This window comes from Macadamia integrifolia, chromosome 12 (assembly GCF_013358625.1).
Source record: "Macadamia integrifolia cultivar HAES 741 chromosome 12, SCU_Mint_v3, whole genome shotgun sequence".
Classification (NCBI taxonomy): Eukaryota; Viridiplantae; Streptophyta; class Magnoliopsida; order Proteales; family Proteaceae; genus Macadamia; species Macadamia integrifolia.
The window spans coordinates 4,344,924-4,368,735 of NC_056568.1; the positions used below are offsets into that span (position 1 = coordinate 4,344,924).

Sequence of the window (23,812 nt, forward strand, 5' to 3'; positions counted from 1 at the left end):
AGTTTTGAGAAAATTTAATTGTTTAGTTTTATTAGAACTTTGGTTAATAGAAGGTTGAGCTTGTATGAAAGGAAAAACAACCTTTTGGCCTTGAAACTTGGTAGTTATACTATCTTGAGTAATTTTGTAAGGTTTAAGAGTTTCAAGGAACGGTTGACCGAGGATGATAGTTTGATCAAGGTCTTTGGCTAGAAGAAAGGTTTAGGGGAGGCAAAGACCATTTTTGCAGACATGGGTGTTGAATAATTTGTACTGGACATTCAACACGGACCCATTTGCGGTAGCAAGCTGCTGGGTAGTACGTTCATAGTACTGGGTTGGAATGACGCCTTTATTGATACAGTTCAGCTAATCAACAAGAGCAATGGTTGAGGGTTTGAAAGAGGTATTGACCACAAGGGTTATGTGGATGTACCAATTTTGGGAAGAAATACTAAGGACAAACCCTGGAGAAGGGTTGTCATTAGCAAAAGGATTTTCAAAAGGTTCGTTAGGAATTGGTTCTTTGGTTGTAGGGTTTTGCAGAGGTGTTTGCCAAGATAGGAGGGATAATTGTTGTTTGATAATTTTGATTTCATGCTGCAGAGTAGCAGTAGTGGTCTCAAGGGTTTTGATTCGAGTGGAATGGTCAGGGGCTGAGATTTGTGTTTTATCAAATTTGTGAAGTATATTTTGTAAATTATAAGGTTGGACAGTGGTTTGATTTTAATATTTTGCTTGAGGTGTTCAAGACACGCCTTTTTGTGTTCGGGATCTGTTAAATTATCAATGTATTCAAAAATGTTTGATTGGGGAGATGCTCGTAACATGCGAAAAGATTTGGGAGCACAATCTTCACAACTTAAACCAATAATGCAAGAATCACAAGCACAGGCTTGGAATTAGTCATTATCAATTGAGCTGGAGATAGAATGCTCAGAAGCTTTATCTTGGTTTAATTTGTAATCTTTTTCATCAGAAGAAGATGTTTTTTGAAGAAGAGCAAGGATTTGAGTTTTGTTTTCTTCAGAAATTTGCAAGGAATTAATCAGTTTAGACACACGACAATATTTGACGATATGGCGAGGCTTGCCACATCGAAAACATCCATGGGGATTTTGGTCTGGTTTAGACTTTCTTTGATTTTTAGGTGCCTTGAAAGGCTACTTGTATTTGTTATATTTTGGTTTTGAAGAAGGTTTTTGGTAAAACTCTGGAGTTGTGAAAGGTTTGCAGGGAACATAATTCTTTGATTTAAGGGCTCTCAGGGTTTGACAGTTTTCATTGGTTTGTATTTGATACGATGAAGGATAGCAATAGGAATTGATCCGTGCATCATTCTGTATCCATGGGTTTTAAGATTAATTTTGAAGGAATGTAAAATATTTGAATCTGAGTGCTATGGACATATCCGGGTAAACATTAAAATGGACAGGACCATAACAAAGGCTAATCTCAATGGCTCCCAGAAGGGAATCATCGAAATCTAAGAATCTTTGGTCACGTAAGGCCAATAACATGGAAGTGTTAAGGCCTTCACGGTGAAGGGGTTTGATGGCCACTTGAACGAGGACGATATGGACATAATTAAATTGCTTTTGAGATGGTCTTGTAAAGACCTGGGATAAAAAAGGGTGATTTCTTGCGTTTCATTTGTAAAATTAATGGTTTGTTCAACGGTTTTAATGGTCTCAAAATATATTTGCCAGTCATTTTGGTATACTTCTCTTTGTAAAATTTTGGGCATAGTCCAATTTTGAAGTCTTTTGTCTATGTTCGTTATTTGTTCATCATAATGGAGCACATTAAAACTTGTGCTCGCCTCACCTGCCGATCACATCGACATGGAGTAGGAAAAACGATTCATTGTTTGAGAAATCTTAAACTTGGGGTAGCCTCCTAGATCTAATCATTTGAAAGGGTATTTCCAACTTAAGTCGGGCACAAACGTAGTCTTACACTCTTCTGCCACTCCTCCCAACAGTCCAAAGGCTTAAACACCGTCAAAACACTAAAAATAAAACAATTACACAAAAGAAAAGAGATTTGCAAAACAAAATAAACTGAATTCATCACCACTATGGCTCTGATACCATATATATATATATATATATATAGATATAGTATGAACTTCTAATTATTTGGTATACTTTTTAATTAGACAAAAATACCCTCTATTTCATAATATAATTACCACTCTCATTCTCTTCCCATGTCACTTCCTCTCTCCTCTTTCAAATCAACACTCTCTTCACCTCTCTCTCTCTCTCTCTCTGAAAAGTTAGGTCTCTCCCCATTACACCCTTTTACATCCCTTTCTCACTCTCCTTCCCATATGTTTCTCCCCTCCCCCCATCCCTCTCTCCCTCTCATGTCTCTTTTGCTCTCTATCTCTCTCTCCAGAAACAATTCCTTTGGAAAAAACTGTTCTTTGGGCATAGCACACTACAGCAGGAGAGGAAGCTATAAAGCAAAACTTATAATCATTGATGGTTGCTTCTATTATTATTAGAACCACAATCATGGTTTTTTTTGGTCCTATAGGGACTCTGTCTAAAAATGCAAATTTTTATTTATCTTATTACCATTTAATAACTCATAATCAGATTTCAGTAAATAAGTATTTTCTATTTGACAATTTAAAACAACAATTGGGCCACTGATTGACTGCAGCAACAGCAATGTAGGTACGAACAATGGTAGTGGTCATCTTTGCAACTGATTCAAAGGTCTCATCGTAGTCCATTCCGTACTCTTGTACATAACCCGTTGCAACAAGACGAGCCAATTAACATAACGTAACTGACTCCTAAGAAAACTAACACCTTTTGCTACAATTAGAGTTCCCTTATTTGTAAACCCAACGAAATCCTATCTTATCCTACCTAAATGGGGTCGACTATATGGATCCTTGCTCTCCGATCAGCTCTATTCGACGCCATACTTGATACAAGGCCTATGCTAAGCATGTCTTTCCTCACTTCTCCTAAGGTAATTTTAGGTCTGCTCTAGCTCTTTTAGTTCCTTCAATCTGAATCAAATCACTCCGTACTGGAGCATCCAAAAGCCTCTGTTGAAAATGGTCATGCCACCTCAAACGACTTTCTCGTAACTTATCATATCGGAGCTACTCTCAAATTAGCTATAATATAATAGTTCCTTACGTTATCTGTCCTAGTTTTACTACTCATCCACCATCTTAATATCATCTCCGCTATACTGAGTTTGTTTACATGATGCTTTATAATTGTCCAAGATTCCACACCATATATCATAGCCGGTCATATGATTGTCTAAGAAAATTCTCCTTCTAAGTTTTAAAGGAATACATCAATCATAGAACACTCTGGATGCAGCTCTCCATTTCATCCATCCTATTTTAACTCTTTGTGAAGCAACATTGTCTATATCACCTTCTTTATTTATGATTGAGTCCAGATACCTAAAATAATCACTTTGTAGAATGTCCCTTCCATCAATTTTCACCAACTCATTATTCGTCCTCCTGTAACTAAAGTTAAACACCATATACTCCGTCTTTGTTCTACGTATCTTAAAACCTTTTGATTTCCAGATCCTTAATGCAATCCAATTGTAATTGGGAATTCATTACCTTAACGGCTTAAGCCCCCACCACACACAGTTCTTACACTAATCACCACTTTGTTTTTTGGTAAAATAGTCACTACAACATCATCCATATCTTTGATAGTCACTACACCATCATACATATCTTTAATTATGTCCACATATTTACTTGAAATAATTCTCTTCTCTAGTACTTTCCGAATTAAATCTTTAGGGACTTTGTCAAAAACTTTTTCTAGGCCAGTAAAGACTGTACAGAGATCTTTCTTGCAATCTCTAAATCTTTTCATGAGTCTCTTAGGTAAATAGCTTTTGCCATGGATCTTCCTCGTGGATCTTCCAGGCACAAAACCAAATTGGTTCTCCATAATAATAGTTTCTTTCCTCAAATGGGTTTCAATAATCCTCCCCCATTTCATAGTATGACTCATTAGTTTTATGCCTCTATAGTTATTGCAGCTCTTAATATCACCTTTATTTTTGTAAGTTAAAACCACAATGATTCTCATCCATTCATCTAGCATTTTTCTTGCGCTAATAATCTTATTAAACAACTTGGTTAGCCAAGATAAACCACAGTGATGCAGAATCGACACTAAGCCAAGTTGATCTGTCTACCAATCTCTACTGAGACGAACCTGGTCCGGTTGAAATTTTGGGTTCAGTAAAATATTTTAGGATTTATTTTATTTGGGAAATATTTAATTATTTTATTTTGGAGAATATTTGCAATCTTTTATTTTGGTATTTTCACTTAAGTAGGGACTTATCAATTTGAGCTTTGTTTTGTTTTTTATTTTATTAGTCTAGATTTTAGGAGATATTAAGAGATTTTATTTCTATTTCAGTTTTTAGTCTTTAACTAGGAAGTTTTAATCTCGGTCTGGTATAAAAAGGATGTAACCCAACTTATTAAACAAGCTTTATAGGATGAATCTCTTGAGTGTTTATGATGCCAAGTAGGTACATAACCATGGTCGTAAGACCTTCTTCCCCCCCCCCCCCCCCATTGCTCTCTCTCTCTCTCTCTCTCTCTCCCTCTTCCATTCTTCTTAATCACCGTTGTCTATTTTTTTATTTGCATGTTGATTCGCTGGTTGCTGCTTAGACTAATCTTCATCACCATTATTATTGGGCCTGCAACAACACGATTGCAGAACCTTCAAATGTACTCCTTTATTCCTGAGTTTTGGGTTGTTGAATCATCAACTAAGGGCGAGCCAACCCTTAAGAGTTACACAGCCTAATGCTTTCCTTGCTGTGATGTTTCGAGCCTTTGAAGAAACCCATGATTGTGACGATACCCAGATCTGATTTCAGGAATCAAATACCCCTTGTGCTGTTGATGTCTGCGATTAGCCTTGCTGGAATCATTAGAACACCCTTTGCAATGCCTTGCCTGAAATCTTGGGCTGAATCGATGAAACTCGAAGGATATCTACTGCGGGGCCGGTGGGTCCCAAGGGACCCAACTAGGATGGCTGTGGGCCCACTTAAGAACTAAAATGATTTAGGTCTAAGGTCAGGGGCAAAACAGTAAATATGATGATGAAGTTTAGAATCAAGTGGCAATCCTGTAATATACCAGAACTCTGAAGGGGTTAATAACAACTAAAGAACCAAGGGACTAAAAGGGATTACTACTTATTGTTTAGGGACAAACTGGGAATAGCAAAAACATCTTAGTGGCAGGGTGTAATAAAAGGGGTAAAAGAGGGGCATTAATATGGGAAGAATTATTAAAGTTAAAACAAATCCCCATTTATGAGGTTGTCTTTAACCTTCGGCCAAGACAAGAGACAGAAACCAGATCTGCTCAAGTCGATCCAGCAGACGAACCCATCAGCCAAACTTCTCAAATTTCCAAGTTTGAATGCCCAACTCTTTTTTTTTTTTTGGATGAATAAAATTATATACGCAAAGAGAGAAGAAAATACCGGGGAAGAAAGGGGGGGGGGGCAGGGGAGGCCTAAGCCGACAAGGAGAGGCCAACCCCAAGGGGAACAAAACAAAAGCAACAGAAAACCAAAATAAGCAACAACCTCGAGGGCATAAGAAGGAACCCGAACAGCACCATCACAAGAAGGGGGGAAGGGAGAAGGAGAGTGGGGATCAAGAGGAAGAGGCGAGGGAGGGCATAAGGTTCCAGGAGGATATTATGTGGGCATTTCTAACGGAAGGGAGGATCGGCCGGGCACGAATGGAATGGAGGGAATGGATTTTCGAGGAAACATCAAAATAGATGGCTTTCCAAATCCTCTCCGGGGAACGAGAGTTGGTAGACCATCTACGAATGTTTCGCTCCATCCAAAGATGATTTATAGTAGTGGAGAAAGCTAACTTGCCAATAGTATCACAAATGGAGGATCCAACAAAAGTCATATCAACCCAAATCCATTCCCTATCAAAAGGGAGAATTGGCCTAGGGGAGGGCCAGTAGCGAGCAAGGATAGTTTTCCAAACCAATGAGGAAAGGGGACAGGTGAAGAAAAGGTGAGGAATATCTTCAAGACCGAGGGGGCAAAGGCAACAGGAAGGATTGACGGAGATGTGACGGTGGATAAGGAAGGATTGCGTGGGGAGGTAGTTGGAGAGGCATCTCCAGATGGTAAAGCTATGGCAGGGGATGTGGCCTTTGAACCAGGTGAAGTTACGCCAGGGAACCACAGGGCCAGAGGATCTCACAGAGGACCAAGTAGAGGCAGCAGAGAACAGCCCATTGGAAGAGGGGAGCCAAACACATTTGTCCTCCCTACCACGATGACCGGGCGGGATGGGAGGGAGGGAGGCCCAAAGATCCGCAAGAGGCGGGGAAGAAGGAGGGGGAGTCCAGCCCTAAGGCCAAAGGATGGAGGAGATAGGGGAGAAAGAGGAAAGACCCAAGGAGTAGATGGTCCTAGGAGAGACTAGAGAGGAGAGGATGCCCGACGGGCGCCATGGATCCATCCAAAGGGAGGTCGATTGCCCATTAACAATGGTGATGGAGCAAGCAGAAAGGGCAAGCAGTCAGAGGGCGAGGATTTTTTGCCAAATCCAAGAGGCATTGGAGGGGGAAGGGCAGGTCCAAAGAGTGTTCCAGGAAAGAAGGGAGGAGTAAACCCAATTGACCCAAATACTGCGATGCTTAGAGAAGAGCTTCCAGATGAGCTTCAAAATACTCGCAGAGTTGACCACTTTGATCCTTCTAATACCAAGGCCACCTTCAGACTTAGGCAGACAAACCTTATCCCAAGACAAAGGATGGAGGAACTTAGAGGAGTCAAAACCCTTCCAGAGGAAGGAACAAAAGAGGCTTTCAATGGATTTAATTGAAGATGCTGGAAGGACGAAAATTCCGGACCAATAGAGATAGAGAGAATGGAGGACAGATTTGATTAGAACAAGACGACCAGCATAGGAGAGGAGCTTATCTTTTCAAAGTTAAAGCCTCTTTCAGAGGAGATCAAGCAAGGGGGAGCAGAGATGGGCCGAAAGCCCAGAGAAATGAGGGGAAGCCCAGATATTTGACTGGGAGGGAGCCCAAGGAGGACCCAGTGATACCGAGAAGGAGGGATTGAGTTCCAGAGGAGACTCCAGAGAGGAAGAGATTAGATTTAAGAAGGTTGATACGAAGAATTGAGAGGGATTCAAAGGAATGGAGGTAGGACATAATGGAAGTGATGGAAAGAGGATCAGCTTTAGAGAATATCATGATATCATCAGCAAATGCCAGATGAGTGAGACAAAGGGACTTGCACTTGGGGATGGGAAAGATGAGAAAGATCAGAGGCCGATTGGATGGAGCGAGACAGGATCTCGAGAGAGAGCGAGAAAAGAAAGGGGGAAAGAGGACAGCCTTGGCGGATACCCCGACCTGAAAGAAAGTAGCCAGCGGGGCTACCATTAACAAGAACAGAGAAATAGGGGGTGGAAATGCAACAAATGATCCAATGGACAAAGGAAGGGGGGAAGGACATTTGGAGCAAGACATTAGAGATGAAATCCCAGCCGATGGAATCAAAAGCCTTATGAATATCAATTTTGAGGAGAGCGAAGGGGGAATGATTTTTCCTATCAAACCCCCTAACAATCTCGTAACAAAGAATGATGCCATCAGCGATACTCCTCCCAGCAATGAAGGCAGATTGATTTGGGCTCACCAGAGAATCAATGACTTTCCCAATCCAATTAGCCAAGATTTTAGCAATGAATTTGTAAAGGAGATTACAGAGCGAGATTGGCCTGAAGTCATTCATGGTATCAGCGCCTTCCATTTTAGGAATGAGACAAAGGAAGGTTGGTTAATTCCGCTTATTTGAGAAGGATTGAAGAAGAAGCTTCTCACAGCAAGGATGAGATCATTACGAATGATATTCCAACATGAGGAGAAGAAACCCATACTGAAGCCATTAGGGTCAGGGGACTTATTGGCCTTGTGAGAGAAGATGGCAGAAAGGATTTCCTCATTAGAGGGGATGGAGAGCAAGGAAGGGATAAGATCCTTAGGAACCAGCTTGTTTAAGAGGAGGGGGGAATAAGAGGGGGGAGGGTTAGTGATGTAGGGGGTTCCTAGGTGACTAGGTCTCCTACAAGATTAACTAACTAGGAAGGGTTAGCTCAAGGGACTTGGGTAGATAGGACAAAAAGAAACTCAGCAAATAAGATTAAGCATGCAAAATAGAATGAGACTAATAAACAAAGTAGCAAAAAACAATAATAATCTAGGCAGAAAAACACAAACTCTTACTTAAACTTCAAGTGGGGACATGGGGAAGGAAACAAACATCATACGAATATTAGGTTCAGCACAAATCAATCCAAACACCAAATAAGATATTCAAACAATCAATGTCCTCTAGCAGCCAACTAAAATAGAAAAAAATCAGCAAAGGTTTTGGAAACATAACAGTGACAAAACGTCTTAAAACAATGGGTAAAAATAGACATGAGCAAAAGGACATAGGCTGGTTTCAATGTTAATGGGCTGCAACATGTAACAGGGATATATGGAGGTGGGAAGGGTTTAGTTTAATTAGTTACCTTGTTGCTATCTTGGTCTGAGGAGTAAAGAAGAAGTTGAAGTCCTCCAAAATAAAGAGTTGCAGTCCAACCTACTTGATGAAGAACAGCAAATCCGATTGTTGGGGAAGTTCCAGCAGCAACCTAGTTGGGGTTTTCTCCATGGAGATAATCTCTAATGATGGTGAACAATTTCTGCAATAGGGCAGCAGCAACAGGAAAGACAAAAAACAGAAAAGAGAAGGATGAAGGGTGAGAAAGGGAGAAAGGAGAATGAGAGAGAGAGCCATGAGAGAGAGAAGAGGCGTGAAACAGAGGGAGACCGAGAGTGAGAGATGAGAGAAGGGAGAGGGGAGAGAAAGAGAAATCGTGGGGGGGGGGTTTGGGGGCTGTTTTGCCTTCAATATTCTTCATTCATTAATTTTCATTGTGGTCAATGGCCTTACATAAATAATAAGATAATTACTAAAAAGAAAAGGCTAATCTACGAACATAATCTCAGAAATAAAGAAGTTTCCTAAAAAAAACAAATAGGAATGTTATTTAGTTTCCTACTTAACTCAATAACCTAAATAAACAAAATCCTAGGAAATAAAACTACTAACATATCAGATTTGGTGGGGGCCACACAATCTTGGCAAAGAAAGGAAGGAGAGGACTCAATCCAGCGCTGGGAAGGCTGGACCGAGCCTTCCTTTTCTTACTTTTTTTCTTCCTCCTAATCCTCCAATCACAAAGAAGGTTGGGTCTTCTTCTTCCTTCGGTTGTACGTCTTGATGTCCCCATCAACTCTCCCCAGCTTGGAAGAATTCACCTTCGGTGAATTAAAGCTCATGTAACTCAAGTAGGCCTGGGTTGAGTTGTTAGACTTCTTGCATTGTGATCCAGGTGTTGTCAATTTCCGGACGTCCATGCCACTTGACTAAGAACTCTCTAGAACCTCCAGTGTGTGTGAACACAATCCTCTCATCAAGGATTTCCTCAACTTCTTCAGTTCTTCTCGTGACCTTAGGCACAGGTGGTAATGAGGTGGGGGGAAGTGGTTGGCTTGGCTCAGAAGTCTCATCAATGTTGAAAGGAAAGTCTCCAAGGTCATCAAGATAGAAAGGGGTAAAGGTTGAGGTACCATGGTATGGGACTAGGTCTTCAACATTGAAAATATTGCTGATCTCCATGCTAGCTAGCAGATCAAGAACATACGCATTGGCACCTATCCTCTTGAGTACCTTGAACGGACCTGTGTTACGAGCATGTAGCTTGCTCGCTTTTCCCCTAACAAAACATTGCGGCTTGATTCTTATCATCACCATATCGCTCTCTTGAAACTCTTGTAGTCTTCTATGCACATCTGCCTTCAATTTGTATTGCTCATTGCTTAGTGCTATCTGTCTCCTTATACCTGCATGCAAATCATGTATATGCTGAGCAAAAGATTCGGCTAAATGGGAGGTCCTAGAGCTAGACACAACTAGGATAAGGTCTATGGGTGCCCGAGGCTGGTATCCTAAACAAATCTCAAAGGGGGACAGACCAGTGGTACGGTTCTTAGAACTATTATATGCAAGCTCAGCCTGGCTAAGGACTCGATCCCAACTGGTAAGGTGCTCTCCAATGAGGCAACGCAATAAATTCTCTAAGCTCCTATTGACAACCTCGGTCTGGCCATCTGTCTGCAGGTGGAAAGCGGAGGAGAAACGGAGCTTCGTGCCCATCATCCGCTATAGGGTCCTCCAAAAATGACTAGTGAACTTAACATCCCTATCGGACACTATGGTGAGGGGTAACCCATGGTACTTGACAACCTCATTAAAGAAAAGTTTGGCTACTATGGATGCATCAGAGGTCTTAGAGCATGGGATGAAATGGGCCATCTTCGAGAAGCGGTCAACAATCACATAAACAGAATAATGGCCTCTCGAAGTTCTTGGTAGACCAAGCACGACTCACAACTCTAGCAACATCCCTCTTCAGTCCTGGCCAAAAGAATCGATCCTCAACAAGGGTGATGGTCTTATCGCGACCGAAGTGGCCAGCAACTCCCCAAGCATGCAATTCCCAGATTAGGAAATCTCGGAGTGAAGTCCTAGGAATGCACAACTTGCTTCCTTTAAAAAGAAAGCCCTCCCTAAGTAGGTAGCCCGAACAGTTAACTGGGTTGCCTTCACTCAAGGAAGTGAACGGCTCACTAAAATCAGGACAGGTGGGGTATTGGTCCTTGACCCGCTCGAACCCTACAACCTCTACAGTCATTGTCTGGAGTAGCACACTAGCCCGACTCCTAGCATTGGTGCGAATAAGGAATATGTTCACCCAGCTTAGTGCATTCGCAGCCGTATTCTCGACACCAGGTCTGTGCTTGAGTACAAAAGTGCTCTTGGAGAAACTCAACCCACTTGGCATGCCTCTGGTTAAGTTTCTTTTGGGCACTCAGGTATCTCAGAGCTTGGTGGTCAGAGAATAGCACGAATTCTTGCGGTAAAAGATAATGTCGCCAATAGCGCAATGATTGGACAACCGCATAGAATTTCTTGTCGTATGTGGAATATTGTTGCCTAGCTTCATTAAGCTTCTCACTAAAATAGGCAATAGGGTGGCCCTCTTGTCCTAAGACACCACTTATCCCAATACCAAATGCATCACAATTCACTTCGAAGACCTTAGAGAAATCTAGAAGGCGCAGGACTAGAGCTTCAGTCATAAGCTTTTTAATCTCATTAAAGGCCTTCGTCGCACTCTTAGTCCATTGAAACTCCTTTTTCATGCAATCGGTGATAGGAGACATAATAGAGCTAAATCGGTAGATGAATCTTCTGTAGAAAGTGGTTAAACCATGAAAGCTTCGTACCTCATGAATGTTAGTTGGCTCAAGCCACTCTACAATCGCTCTCACTTTCTCAGGGTCAGCAGATACTCCCTGAGCTAACACAACAAATCCCAGGAAGATGACTTGATCACTCATAAAGGTGCACTTCTTGAGGTTGACATAGAGTTTCTCTTGTAAGAGCACATGAAAAACCTTCTGTAAGTGATCCAAGTGGGAAGACGAGGTCTTACTATAGATGAGGATGTCATCAAAGTAAACCACAAGGTACTTGCCAATGAATGGTTGAAGCACTTGATTCATTATCCTCATGAAGGTGCTAGGTGCTAGGTGCTAGGTGCTAGGTGCTAGGTGCATTTGACAAGCAAAAAGGCATGACTAACCACTCAAAAAGGCCATCCTTCGTCTTGAAGACTGTCTTCTACTCATCTCTAGGCCTAACCCTAATCTGGTGGTACCTGCTCTTGAGATCAATCTTCGAAAAGATCGAAGAGTTGGCCATCATATCCAACATGTCATCAAGCCTAAGGATAGGGAACCTATACTTGATGGTGATCTTATTGATGGCCCTACTATCAACACACATACGCCAGGTGCCATCTTTCTTTGGTGTGAGCAAGGCAAGTACAGCACACGGGGTAAGGCTTTCCCTAATGAATCCCTTCTGCAACAGTTCATCCACTTGCCGTTTGAGTTCGGCGTGTTCTTTGGGATTCATTCGGTAATGGGGTAAATTCGGGAGAAAGGATCCTGGAACTAAGTCAATAGCGTGCTGGATGTCACGCATAGGCGGTAACTTATCAGGTAGTTCCTCAGGGAATAACCTCTCGAATTTCCTCAATAAAGGTTGCACTTCTCTAGGAGCCTCAGTGAATAAGCGTGACCTATCGATATTACTCTGTACAGCAACTAGAGCATAAATCACCCCTGACTCGTGACACTCTCCTTCAAATTGTTATTGATTTAAAATGTTGAGTGTTTTGGTGGGGGTTTGTTTGGATGTACTTCCCTTGTGTTCTGGAACCCTAACTTCCTTAGGGGCACTGGGGGTCAATCTGATCTTCCCTTTGAACTCAAAGACATAGGTGTTAGACTTCCCGTAATTGGTGACATCCCAGTCATATAACCAGGGTCTACCTAGAATGATGTGGGCAACATCCATCTCTAGGACATCACACCACACTCGATCCTTATATCCTGCAAAGTGTAGGGGAACTAAACACCTCAGATTAACGGGAATGGTGGACTGATCAACCCAGGCAACCTTGTAAGGCTTGGGGTGGGGTTCAGGTTTGGGGTCCATTCGAGCAACAACGCTCTTAGCGACCACATTCATGCAACTCCCGCTATTTATGGCAACGCGGCAGTTCTTGCCCTAATGACATGTGTAAGTGATGAAAATATTAGTTCGTCGCCAATTATCGCTACTCTTAGGTTGTGAGACCATGCAATGCACAATGCCAAGCTTGAGGTCACCGGCCTCCTCGGTGTCCTCATCAAATATGGTCTCATCTGGTCTATGGTCCTCATACTCATGGTCCTGAAAACCCTCTTAGTCACTTTCTTCAAGGGTTTGCTCTCCTAAAGATTGAGACACTCTCTGGAGAAGTGACCAAACCCACGACACTTGAAGCACTGTTGTTGCCCACTACTCTTGGGTGCTTCTCCCAAAATTCCTTTACCCTTGTTGTCAAATTGACGTTGTGGTGCAACAGGGGGTTTTGGGAATCCAGTTAAGCCTTGGGGTGGTTTTCTAAATTGGGGACTCCCCAACTTAGAAGCTCTTCCTCTGAGAATAAGTTCTGATGGAGGATTCCACCTCAAGGGCTATCCTGAAGGCCTGTGGAACGTCTCGCACTAGGTGGGGTGCCATACGAAACTGAATTTTGGAGTTGAGCCCGGTAAGGAATCTGGATAGTGTCTGCTCAACATCCTCCCGAATACGGCTTCTAATTTTTAATTCATTGAACTTGCTCATATATTCGGTCACAGTCAACTTCCCTTGTTTTAGGGTATTCATCTCATTCAACAACTAGAGCCTATAAGTGATAGGCAAAAATTCCCTCTTGAGCTGCTCTTGCATCTCTACCCAGGTGTTGATTGGCTCTAGTCCTAGGTGGTCCTCCTGGTACTCTAGGTCTGTCCAGAAGTCCTGGGCAACTCTACTAAGCTTGAACTTAGCAAATCGGTAGCGGACTTCCTCTGGCATATCATAGAAATCGAAGTACCTATCCATCTACTTGCTCCAATGCAGAAGGATCCTAGCATCAATCTGACCATCGTAGGTAGGGGCATCAACCTTAATCATCCGTTTGACATCAAAGCCCCTATCATGGTGCTCATAGCCCTCATCATCTCCATATTGGGTTTGGCGTCTTGGCAGTGGGCCTCGACCCCTACCCTGATCCCTACCACGCCTTAGGCCTTGGAATTTATCCCCTATCTGGTCATAACCATCAGTCTGGTTATTTTCGTTTACTTCCTCAGGGTTAGAGCCTCTGCCCCTAGGTTCAGTGCCAGTTGTGTTACGGTCTTGCCGTCCATCAGGATTTTGGGCACTTGTCTCGAGGGCAGCCAACTTATTGGTAAGGGCTTGGAGATGGACAGCTTACGTCTCTTGTATGGCTTGAACGGCTTTTATGAATTCAACCAGTTGCTCAGACTGGGTGGAGGTGCTAAGGGGGTCAAACATATCCTAGTATGCTCTACCACTACGAGTGGACATAAAGAGATGGGCAGCCAAAGGTACGGTTGCCACCAAAGACCCAAGGTCTACTCAGAGTCTCCAATTGAGACAAGTAGTTAACCCTCTCTATCTTGAGGTCAGAAATCTCCCTCTCAAGTATATGTTTTTGGAGGGAATAACGTCCAATGCTATTTGGTCCCACTAACTTAAGAAAGAAAAGAGTGTCCTCTAATCTATGGTATCGCTCTGTTAGCTCAGACTCGACCACGGACAGATGGTGAAAGAGACTAGACCTCAAAAGGTAAGACATGTAAACAAGGGACAACAGTACCTAATTATCCTAAACCTAGACAAAACCATGCTCTGATACCAAGATGATGTAGGGGGTTCCTAGGTCACTAGGTCTTCTACAAGATTAACAAACTAGGTAGGGATAACTCAAGGGACTTAGGTGGATAGGACAAAAAGAAACTCAGCAAATAAGATTAAGCATGCAAAATAGAATGAGACTAATAAACAAAGTAGCAAAAAGCAATAATAATCTAGGCAGAAAAACACATAAACTCTTACTTAAGCTTCAAGTGGGGACATGGGGAAGGGAACAAACGTCATACGAATGTTAGGTATAAGATATGCAAATAATCAATGTCCTCTAACAGCCAACTAAAATAGAAAAAAATCAGCAAAGGTTTTGGAAACATAACAGTGACGAAACGTCTTAAAACAATGGGTAAAAATAGACATAAGCAAAAGGGCATAGGCTAGTTTCAATGTTAATGGGCTGCAACATGTAACAGGGATATATGGAGGTGGGAAGGGTTTAGTTTAATTAGTTACCTTGTAGCTATCTTGGTCTGAGGAGTAAAGAAGAAGTCGAAGTCCTCCAAAATAAAGAGTTGCAGCCCAACCTACTTGATGAAGAACAGCAATTCCGATTGTTGGGGAAGTTCCAGCAGCATCCCAATTGGGGTTTTCTCGATGGAGATAATCTCTAATGATGGTGAACAATTTCTGTAATAGGGCCGCAGCAACAGGAAAGACAGAAAACAGAAAAGAGAAGGATGAAGGGTGAGAAAGGGAGAAAGGAGAATGAGAGAGAGAGCCGTGAGAGAGAGAAGACCCGTGAAACAGAGGGAGACCGAGAGTGAGAGATGAGAGAAGGGAGAGGGGAGAGAAAGAGAAATCGTGGGGGGGGGGCGGTTTGGGGGCTGTTTTGCCTTCAATATTCTTCATTCATTAATTTTCATTGTGGCCAATGGCCTTACATAAATAATAGGATAATTACTAAAAAGAAAAGGCTAATCTAGGAACATAATCTCATAAATAAAGAAGTGTCCTAAAAAAAACAAATAGGAATGTTATTTAGTTTCCTACTTAACTCAATGACCTAAATAAACAAAATCCTAGGAAATAAAACTACTAACATATCAGATTTAGTGGGGGCCACACAATCTTGGCAAAATCCTAGGAATTAAAATTACATATCAGATTTGGTGGGGGCCACACAATCTTGGCAAAGAAAGGAAGGAGAGGGCTCGATCTAGCGCTGGGAAGGCTGGACCGAGCCTTCCTTTTCTTTCTTTTTTTCTTCCTCCTTCTAATCCTCCCACAAAGAAGGTTGGGTCTTCTTCTTCTTTCGGTTGTACGTCTTGATGTCCCCATCAGTTAGGCTGGGAGAAGATACCAATAAAATGAGAAACGGCTTCAGCTTTAATTTCATCTGGATTATGAGCTGGACACCAGAAGGAGAGATGAGCTTTGGAATGGTGTTGGCATTGTGTCTGGCTTTAAGAGAATGATGAAAGAAAGCAGAATTGGAATCACCCAAATCTAACCACTTGATACGGGCCTTCTGCTTAAGGAAACTCTCTTCTTGGGCAAAGAGCAAGGAGCAAGGAGCAAGGAGCAAGGAGCAAGGAGCAAGGAGCAAGGAGCAAGGAGAGCTCAGAAGCGGTGGATTGCTCCTCCAAGGCCAGGACAGGGTTCCTCAGATCAAGCTAGATTCTAGCTTGGATGGCAAGGAGCATTTCTTGACAAGAGGAGACACGGGGGGAGATGTTGCCAAAGGCAGTGGAGTTCCAGTGCTTAAGGACAGCTTTCACAGATTTGAGCTTTTTGGAAAAAGCAATAAGCGGGGAGAGGGAAGGGGAAATGGGAATGGACCAAGTATCATGGACAATGGGGAGAAAATCTGGGTGCGAAGTCCACATATCAAAGAAATTGAAGGGCGTAGGGCCAAAGGAACAGAAGGGAAGAACATGAATGTCAATGAGGCTATGATCAGAAACTCTAGGAAGATCAAAATAGGCATGGGAAGAAGGGAAAGATCCAAGCCAAGCTTCATTGACCAGAGCACGATCTAGCTTATAGGCAACACGAAGATTGCCAACTCTTCGGTTATGCCAAGTAAGCTTGGTACCAAACTATCTAAGATCATTGAGAACCGGATCATCAATGCAGTCATTGAAAGAGTCAATAGCTAAAGAGTCACTGGGGTTTGCCTCCATGTTTCTCATGGCTGAAACGGATAACATTAAATTCACCCCCAATCCCCAAGGGTCTAGGGCCCGTGGTGGGGGCAAAGGAGAGGAGATCAAACCAAAGGGGAAGTCTACAAGAGGCAAGGTTGAGGGCATAGATGACCAAGAAGAAATAGATGAAGGATCCAGAAGAGTGGGAAATAGAGAGGTGAATGACTTGGTCCGAGGAGGATAGGGGGAAGATAGAGAGATAGGAAGGGTCCCAGAGAATCCAAATTCTACCATTAGGGCTGTAGAGATAATTAGCAGCAAAGGACCAAGAGGGAGCAATGGAAGAAGCAATACGAGAGGCATTTGCTGCTAGAACTTGGGTTTCGAGAAGGAAACAGAGGTTAGACTCGGAGGATCAAATCCGGGAACGGATCTCAGCTTGCTTAGACAAGGAGTTGAGACCACGGACATTCCAAATGGTCCAGGGAGTCATTTAGAACTAGAGGGAGAGGGCAACAAATGCTCGGAAGAGTGAGAGGGAGGACCTGAGGAGGCAAGCTTGGATGAGGTTTTTTGCTTGGGATTATGGTTGGCAGCTGACTTGGATTTAGAAGTGTGGTTTGATTTGGAACGCAGGGAGGCTTTGGAGGCTCGGTGCAGAGTTTTCTTCTTTTTGGAACCCCAAGAGATAGGCAAAGGAGGGTGAGTGGGCTGGCTAGGGGAGTTAGGGAAGGATGAGGGTTGGCAAGTGAGGCTAATGGAAGGAGAGGGGGAGGGGGTATTGGATAATGTAGGGTCTTGGGATAATAGGTTTGAAGGATGATTGGGGGGAGGGGTGATAGTAGGGAAAGATGAATCGGAGTTCACAGCCCCCAGGGTGGCACAGCACTGAGCATCATCTGGAAGGAGCCCAGTAGAGTCAACAGGACCATCCAAGGAAAAAACTTGATCTTCTGTCAGGCAAGAAATGCTGATAGAGACGTCGATGTAGCTTGTGGCAGGGCCTTCCAAGGCCAAATCAGAATCGTGAGGAGGTAATCCAACTGGTGTAATTGGAGGCATCAGGGGATTACCCAAATTCTGAGTGGGATTAACAGTGCCTTCCAAGGCCAAAAGAGGAGGCTCTGTCAGTTGAGAAGTGCAAACAAAGAGGGAAGCCGAGTTGGTGAAGCTAGAGTCAGGGCCTTCCAAGGCCAAATTATTGGTGGAGCTTGCAGCAAAACCTTCTAAGGCCGGCTTGTTGATGAAGCAAACGGAAGGACCCTCCAAGGTCAACCTGACAGGGCTGATCAGGGGATAAAAAATGGGAGCAGAATGTTGGAGATGACCCGCAGGGGCGAGCAAGGCGGCATCATTGGCTGGGATGCCACAAGTCAGGTGGAGAGAGACTATCAGATCACAATCGGCGGATAGAAAAATCGCAGCATCAGGATCAGGATCAAGATCAACAGCAGGATGGGGGACGACGGTCACCGAAGGAGGCGAGGGCTTCGCAGGGGGAAGCAGAGCATGGCAGCGGCGAAGACGGGTGTCTCGAGTCACCAGGGGGCAGGATGGGAGGATCACCTGAGGTCACGAATGCCAACGTGGAACTCAGGGAGTCATCAACGATAACGGAGTCGCAACAGGGCAGGCAAGCAGCAATAGCAGTCGGAGCTTCCGTGGCAGCGAGAGGAACGGGTAGGCAAGGAGCAAGAGTCCGGTCAAGTTGGCAGGGATGGATAGGAGAAGGTTGGTTGGGTCGGTCCAAAGACATGGGGCAGTTGGATGGGGCTTGGGTTTGGTTGTAAATGTTACCCGGGTAGAGATGGTGGTCTGAGGGAAATTTCGAAAAGGTATTTAAGAGTTGAACCGGAATGAAGTTGTTCAGAGGATAGAAAGGCAGTTCAGATGGTTCAATTGGTTTAGTTGGGACGTACGGTTCAGAGGTTTCAGGGTTAGGTTTAAGAAAAGTCGAGGTTTCAGATAAAGGAGCAGGAGACAGAGAACAAAAGGAGAAGGGGGAAGGAGGCGGAGAAGTGGCCAATGGAATGGCGCCAGGTGGGAGAGGGAGCAGCGGAGGAGGGGGGAAACCAAAGGACACCAGGCTCAGAGTGGGATTCACCGAAGAAGCAAGGTCAGAACCAACAGAGGGGGCATGCAGGGACGAAGAGGCGAGAAAGGCATGATTCTCTTCAGATCCATCAACATCATCGTTAGGCGAAAGGCTCGAGAACTGGTTTGGACTAGCGGTCAAAGTATTACAAGGGAGACCAACGGTCTGAGGATTAGGAGAGTTTCCTTCAATTGCAGCGGTAGGGCTACTCGCCGGCGGCAGATTTGTACTTTGATCTGAATTTTTTTCTTTCTATTTTTTCTTTTATAAGTCTGCACAATGAACCGGGAGTCATCTGGATCATCGGTTGAGGGGCGGATAGCTTCATCCTCGACAACGGAGTTATTTTTTACGCAGAGGGCGGTTGTATGCCCAAAACATTTGCATAGAGTGCATGTTGGAGGCAACCAATCATATTTGACTTCCTGATCGAAGGAGAAGCCTTCGCCATCCATGCCAGTGATCTTCGAGGGAAGAATCTGATCGACTTTGACTTCAATACAAACTCTAGCATAGGATAGCCAATCCATAACCTTTGTTCTCTTATCGGAGTAAAGAGGTTTGCCTATGATGGAACTGATGAGACTGAGGCCTTTAACACACCAAAAATGGAGGGGAAGGTTGGGGAAAATGACTCAAAGGGGAATGGACTTGGGTTCAGATTTGGAGTATGATAGGTATTCATCCCATTGACAGAGGAAAATTGGCTTTTTTCGACGTACCACTGACCTCCATCAATGGCATCGCTGCGGTCATTGGTGGCAGCGAAGTTGAATACAAACGTACCATTCTCCAACATGAAGGAGATAGCACCGGCGGGTTTCCATTGGTTAAGCAGCGAGGTTTTGACCACAAAGAAGGGAGGTCTACTACCAAGGAAGGACCCAACGACACAATTTTTCCATTTGGAGATTTCAGAGGCAAGGACCCATCGGTATAGAGTTGTGGGTGGTTGGAGGATGGAAATGCAAAGAGTGACCCGCAGTAGGAGGTAAGGTAGGTGAAAGAGGGAAGGAGGAAGGAGAAGTGGAGGTGACTACGGAGGTCCAGAAGCGTTTTTCTGCAGGTTCAATAGGAGAAGGGGGGAGGGGCGAGGGGGTTGGGGGGCGAAGGTTGGAGAGGAGCAGTGGTTAGGGGAGGAGGAGCAGGGAAGTTTCCGACGGTAGAGGCCGTCAGAGGAGGCGAAGGGGGTATTCGGTCAGGGTTTCTGCCTAATTTGATTATTTATTGAAAAAAAAATTGGCTTGAATATGCGCTTTCGACGCCCAACTCTTAGTACTCTAAAACCCACAAAAGGACGCCCAACTCTTAGTACTCTAAAACCCACAAAAGGATCACTGGAGGTAGCAATCAAGAAAAGTAAATGAGACCCCTGAAACAGAACCCAGCGGAAGTCTTAGAACCGTTTAGTTGCAGGTCAAAGTCTTCCATGTTTGGTGCATTATTAAGGACTCATATCAGAAGGTATTGGTCGCCCCTAAAGCAGGTTTAAGCACACACACACACACACACACACACAAAATAATAAATAAAAAAATTCAGAGGAAAGAAGATGGATCAAGGGAGAGTGATCCAACTTTGTGGTATGCAATGCTGCCCAGAAAACAGAGCAACAGTTAGGTTAAAGAGAATAAATCAGGAATAAAGAAAAGGAAAGGAAGAAGAAAGAGAAGAAGGGAGATAGAGAGGTCGCAGGGAAGAGGAAGAAAGGGGGGGGGGGCAAGGAGGGTGATCGCACCAAGAAGGAAGGGTGGGAGAAGAAGAAGAGAGAGAAGATCGCACAGAGGGGGAAGGAATCTCGTAGGGAGGAAGGAGAGAGAAAAAGAAGGGGGGAGGACAGCCATACAGGTTTCTCAAATTAATTCATCTTCCATATTCTGTTCCTTCCCTTGAATTACATGTCTAATTTATAATAAAATTAAATTAAAACTTTCTAATTAAAGTAAACACTAAAATAGAAATAAAATCTCCTAAACCTAAGCTAACAGAATAAGAAGCAAATAAGGACTCAAATAGGAAACAACCTCAAATAAAAGATGATAAATATTCTCAAATAAAATAAAATCCTAGCATATTCTAATAATTTTGAACCCAAATCAGTAACTTTGATCCTAAATTGGATTTGGTTCTTAGTCCGGGTTTCGGAGCGGGTTTGGGTTGACCCTTCGTAACGCTGCTACATCAATATCTCCTCATCGCGAGCTTCCCTTTACCGTTGGTTTTCTACCAGTATCGTGAGGTTGAAGACAACCACTCTTTCTTTTGATTTAACGAATTTCACCCCTACTTTCCAACACCCTTCCTTTACCCTATTATTACCCCTTAGCCTTTGCTTTAACTTTGCTTCCCAATTTATCCTTAAATGATAAATAGTGTTTCCCTTGGTGTCCCATCTTCTTTACGTGCCTAACAACCCTCTTTTAAATCATGATTTATTACAAAACTATCACCGACCTTAGATTTGAGCTTTTGCTTAATTGAATGGGCCCATAAGCAAACCGATTCCAGTTTTGAAACCCAGAACCGCATCACACAGATTCCAAAGCTCTTGTACACTTCTATGGAGACCTCTTCTAGGCCTTGTGTCTTGCCTACTTTCATCCTCTTTAACTTCTTTAACTTCAAACACCATGATTTTTTGTATATATCAATGACATGTGGTATACTGATGGGTATGGCAGTCTTCTTGGACACTATTACTCGAACTGTCTCCATTTAATACGTTGGAGAAGTAAACTTTCCATCTTTCCTTACTGTCATCATCTCTTATTAGTACTTTACCATCTTAGCTTTTAATAAATCTAACATGTTCAAGATCTCTACTCTTCCTTTCCCTTATTTTAATTATATTATAAATAGTTTTTTCCCTTTCCTTTTTGCTTAGATCGTTATAAAAACCTTCATATTTCTTCGCCCTTGCTTTTCCCACAATATTCTTAGTTTCATTTTTAGCAAATTTATACCTCTGTAGATCCTCTACATCCTTAGTCCTTTGCCATGTCTTAAAATTAGCTTTCATAGTCTTAATGGCTACTTGAATCTCATCATCTCACCACCAAGTCTCCCTAGAGGAATATTTTTTTCCTTTCGGTTCTCCTAGGACATCTTTAGCAATATTTTTTAATACAAGTAGTCATCTCGTTCCGTGTCTCCCTCAAATTCTCATTTTCCTTGTTTGACCGTTTTATCAGTATATAATTTCAAAGTATCTCCTTTCAAGCTCCACCACCTTATCCTAAGGCAAATAAGCTCACCTTTCTTACGCTTCTGTGTTTAGAGGCACATACCCATGACCACTAATCTATGTTGTGTGTTAGGCTCTCCCTTGGTATAACACTATAGTCCTTAACATAACAATCTATCAGACCTTCTAGGTAGGAAGAAATCTATTTGGCTACTATGATGTCCAGATTACTGAGGTAGATCCAAGGCTCATGATCCCAAACAACATTTCCTCTCTCTCCACGATCTCCCCCCCTCCCCTTTTCTCCCAACAAATCCTCTCTCTCCACCAAACAAAATATACACGTGCAAGTTTGGTACTGTATATATGCTTAAAACTTGTAATGCATCGCATAGAGAAGAGGTTCTCATGTCTATACTTTGCAGCTCAAATCCAAATACCTAAAATGTAAGTTACTGGAAATTGGGCCATCAAGAGAACAATCCACAATCGCAGCCTTACATTGATGGGAATTCAATCTTGCATTAGTTCAAGACGTATTGCCTTGTTTGGTGAGAGAAATCTCAATAATCCACAATAAATATCATCCTTACGCTTGTAATCACAATTCACAATTAAACCTAAGAAAAGCAACAGAAAATCGCTGAAGAATCTCAAGAATTTTCACCAGAAGCTCAAGAACAAAGTTTGTAATTGCAAAATCGAGAAGAACTAAAAGTAGACTCCCTTGAAACACCCAAATCTAAAAAAAGAGGAAAGAGTACCTGAAGACGACGGTCGGGTTGGATGAAACGGTCTCTTTCGCCTTAGCCAAAGCCATTTCAATCTTCAAAGTCTCTCTCCTCTACTTTCTGCGAATTCTCTGGTTCTGCTCTGAACTCGATCTCAGTTCTCAATATTTTCTATTGTTTGGAACCCTATCTTTATTATGTTTATGGACCCCACCGTGAGAGAGCAGCAGCATGGCCGATATCGCATTATAATGACGCGTGGACTTGGAGCGTCCCCTTATTCTATGCGAATATCCCCGCAGCCCACCCGCCGGCCATGTGGCTGTAACAGAAACCAGGCTTGGACCAGGAAAATTTTCCCTGGACGGCTCGTTGGGTGAGTGACTGCTGGCTAGGAAAAAATGGGTCCTAGTCTTAGGCTGTGTTTAGTTGGATCCGGTTCTCTCTCTCCAACCAGTTGAGCGTCCAATTAGGCCTCCTACGATTGGGAGGATCTGGATTCTGGACACACACTTCATCATATCATATAGACGTGTGCCTTAGGCTTTTTCAATTGTCGGATGTATTGTTGGGCGTTCTAATAATTGGAGCGGATCTTTTATTTAAAATAAATTATATATTTAGAATGCATTTTTTTTTTAATATGATAAAAATGAAGAGAATAAATCAAACAAATTCTACATTTATAATGTATTTCTTTTTAAGATGATAAAATGAAGAGAATAAATCAAACAAAACCAAATGATTCTATGCCATCATTGCTCTCGTCCATGCAGCCCTTGCAAAATTCCCCTTGCCTTTATTGGTTGCTCACATCCATCTTGACCAAAATTTTATAACGCCAAAATAAATTGAGATCTATGAAGCAACGTAGCAACCCAACCAGCATCAGAATTTTATGGAATTACACAAGAGCTTTTACAAATTAGGTTCATAACCTTAGGCTATATGTTGGGTTGTAAGGAAAATGAAATTTTCATACTTAAAAAAATATATATAGAATCACTACCCATATGACCTTACACATTAACTTCAATCATTCCATATTTAGTTATAAAATTTCACTTTACTTTTCATCCAAAACCCTTTGCAATAATATGTAAAATATATCATTACTAAATATCGTTAAAAAAATTAAGTAGTTTATATAATCATATGGGGTAATAATTATAAACATTTTTTTTAAAGTATGAAAATTTCACATCCCTTCCCCTTAAATTCCCATTACAACCAAATGGAGCCTTGATAATCATTAAAAG

General features: G+C 42.7%; 1 protein-coding gene across 1 annotated transcript in view; it reads right to left on the bottom strand.

Moving 5' to 3' along the window:
• The window catches only part of LOC122057887 (glutaredoxin-like), a 37,162-nt gene extending 14,406 nt beyond the window's left edge, over window positions 1-22,756 (bottom strand). The window contains exon 1 of the mRNA XM_042620236.1: window positions 22,587-22,756. Coding sequence (XP_042476170.1) covers window positions 22,587-22,642 — 56 coding nt within the window. The 5' untranslated portion in view covers window positions 22,643-22,756. The remainder of the gene's footprint in view (window positions 1-22,586) is intronic.
• Between the last annotated feature and the right edge of the window lie 1,056 nt (window positions 22,757-23,812).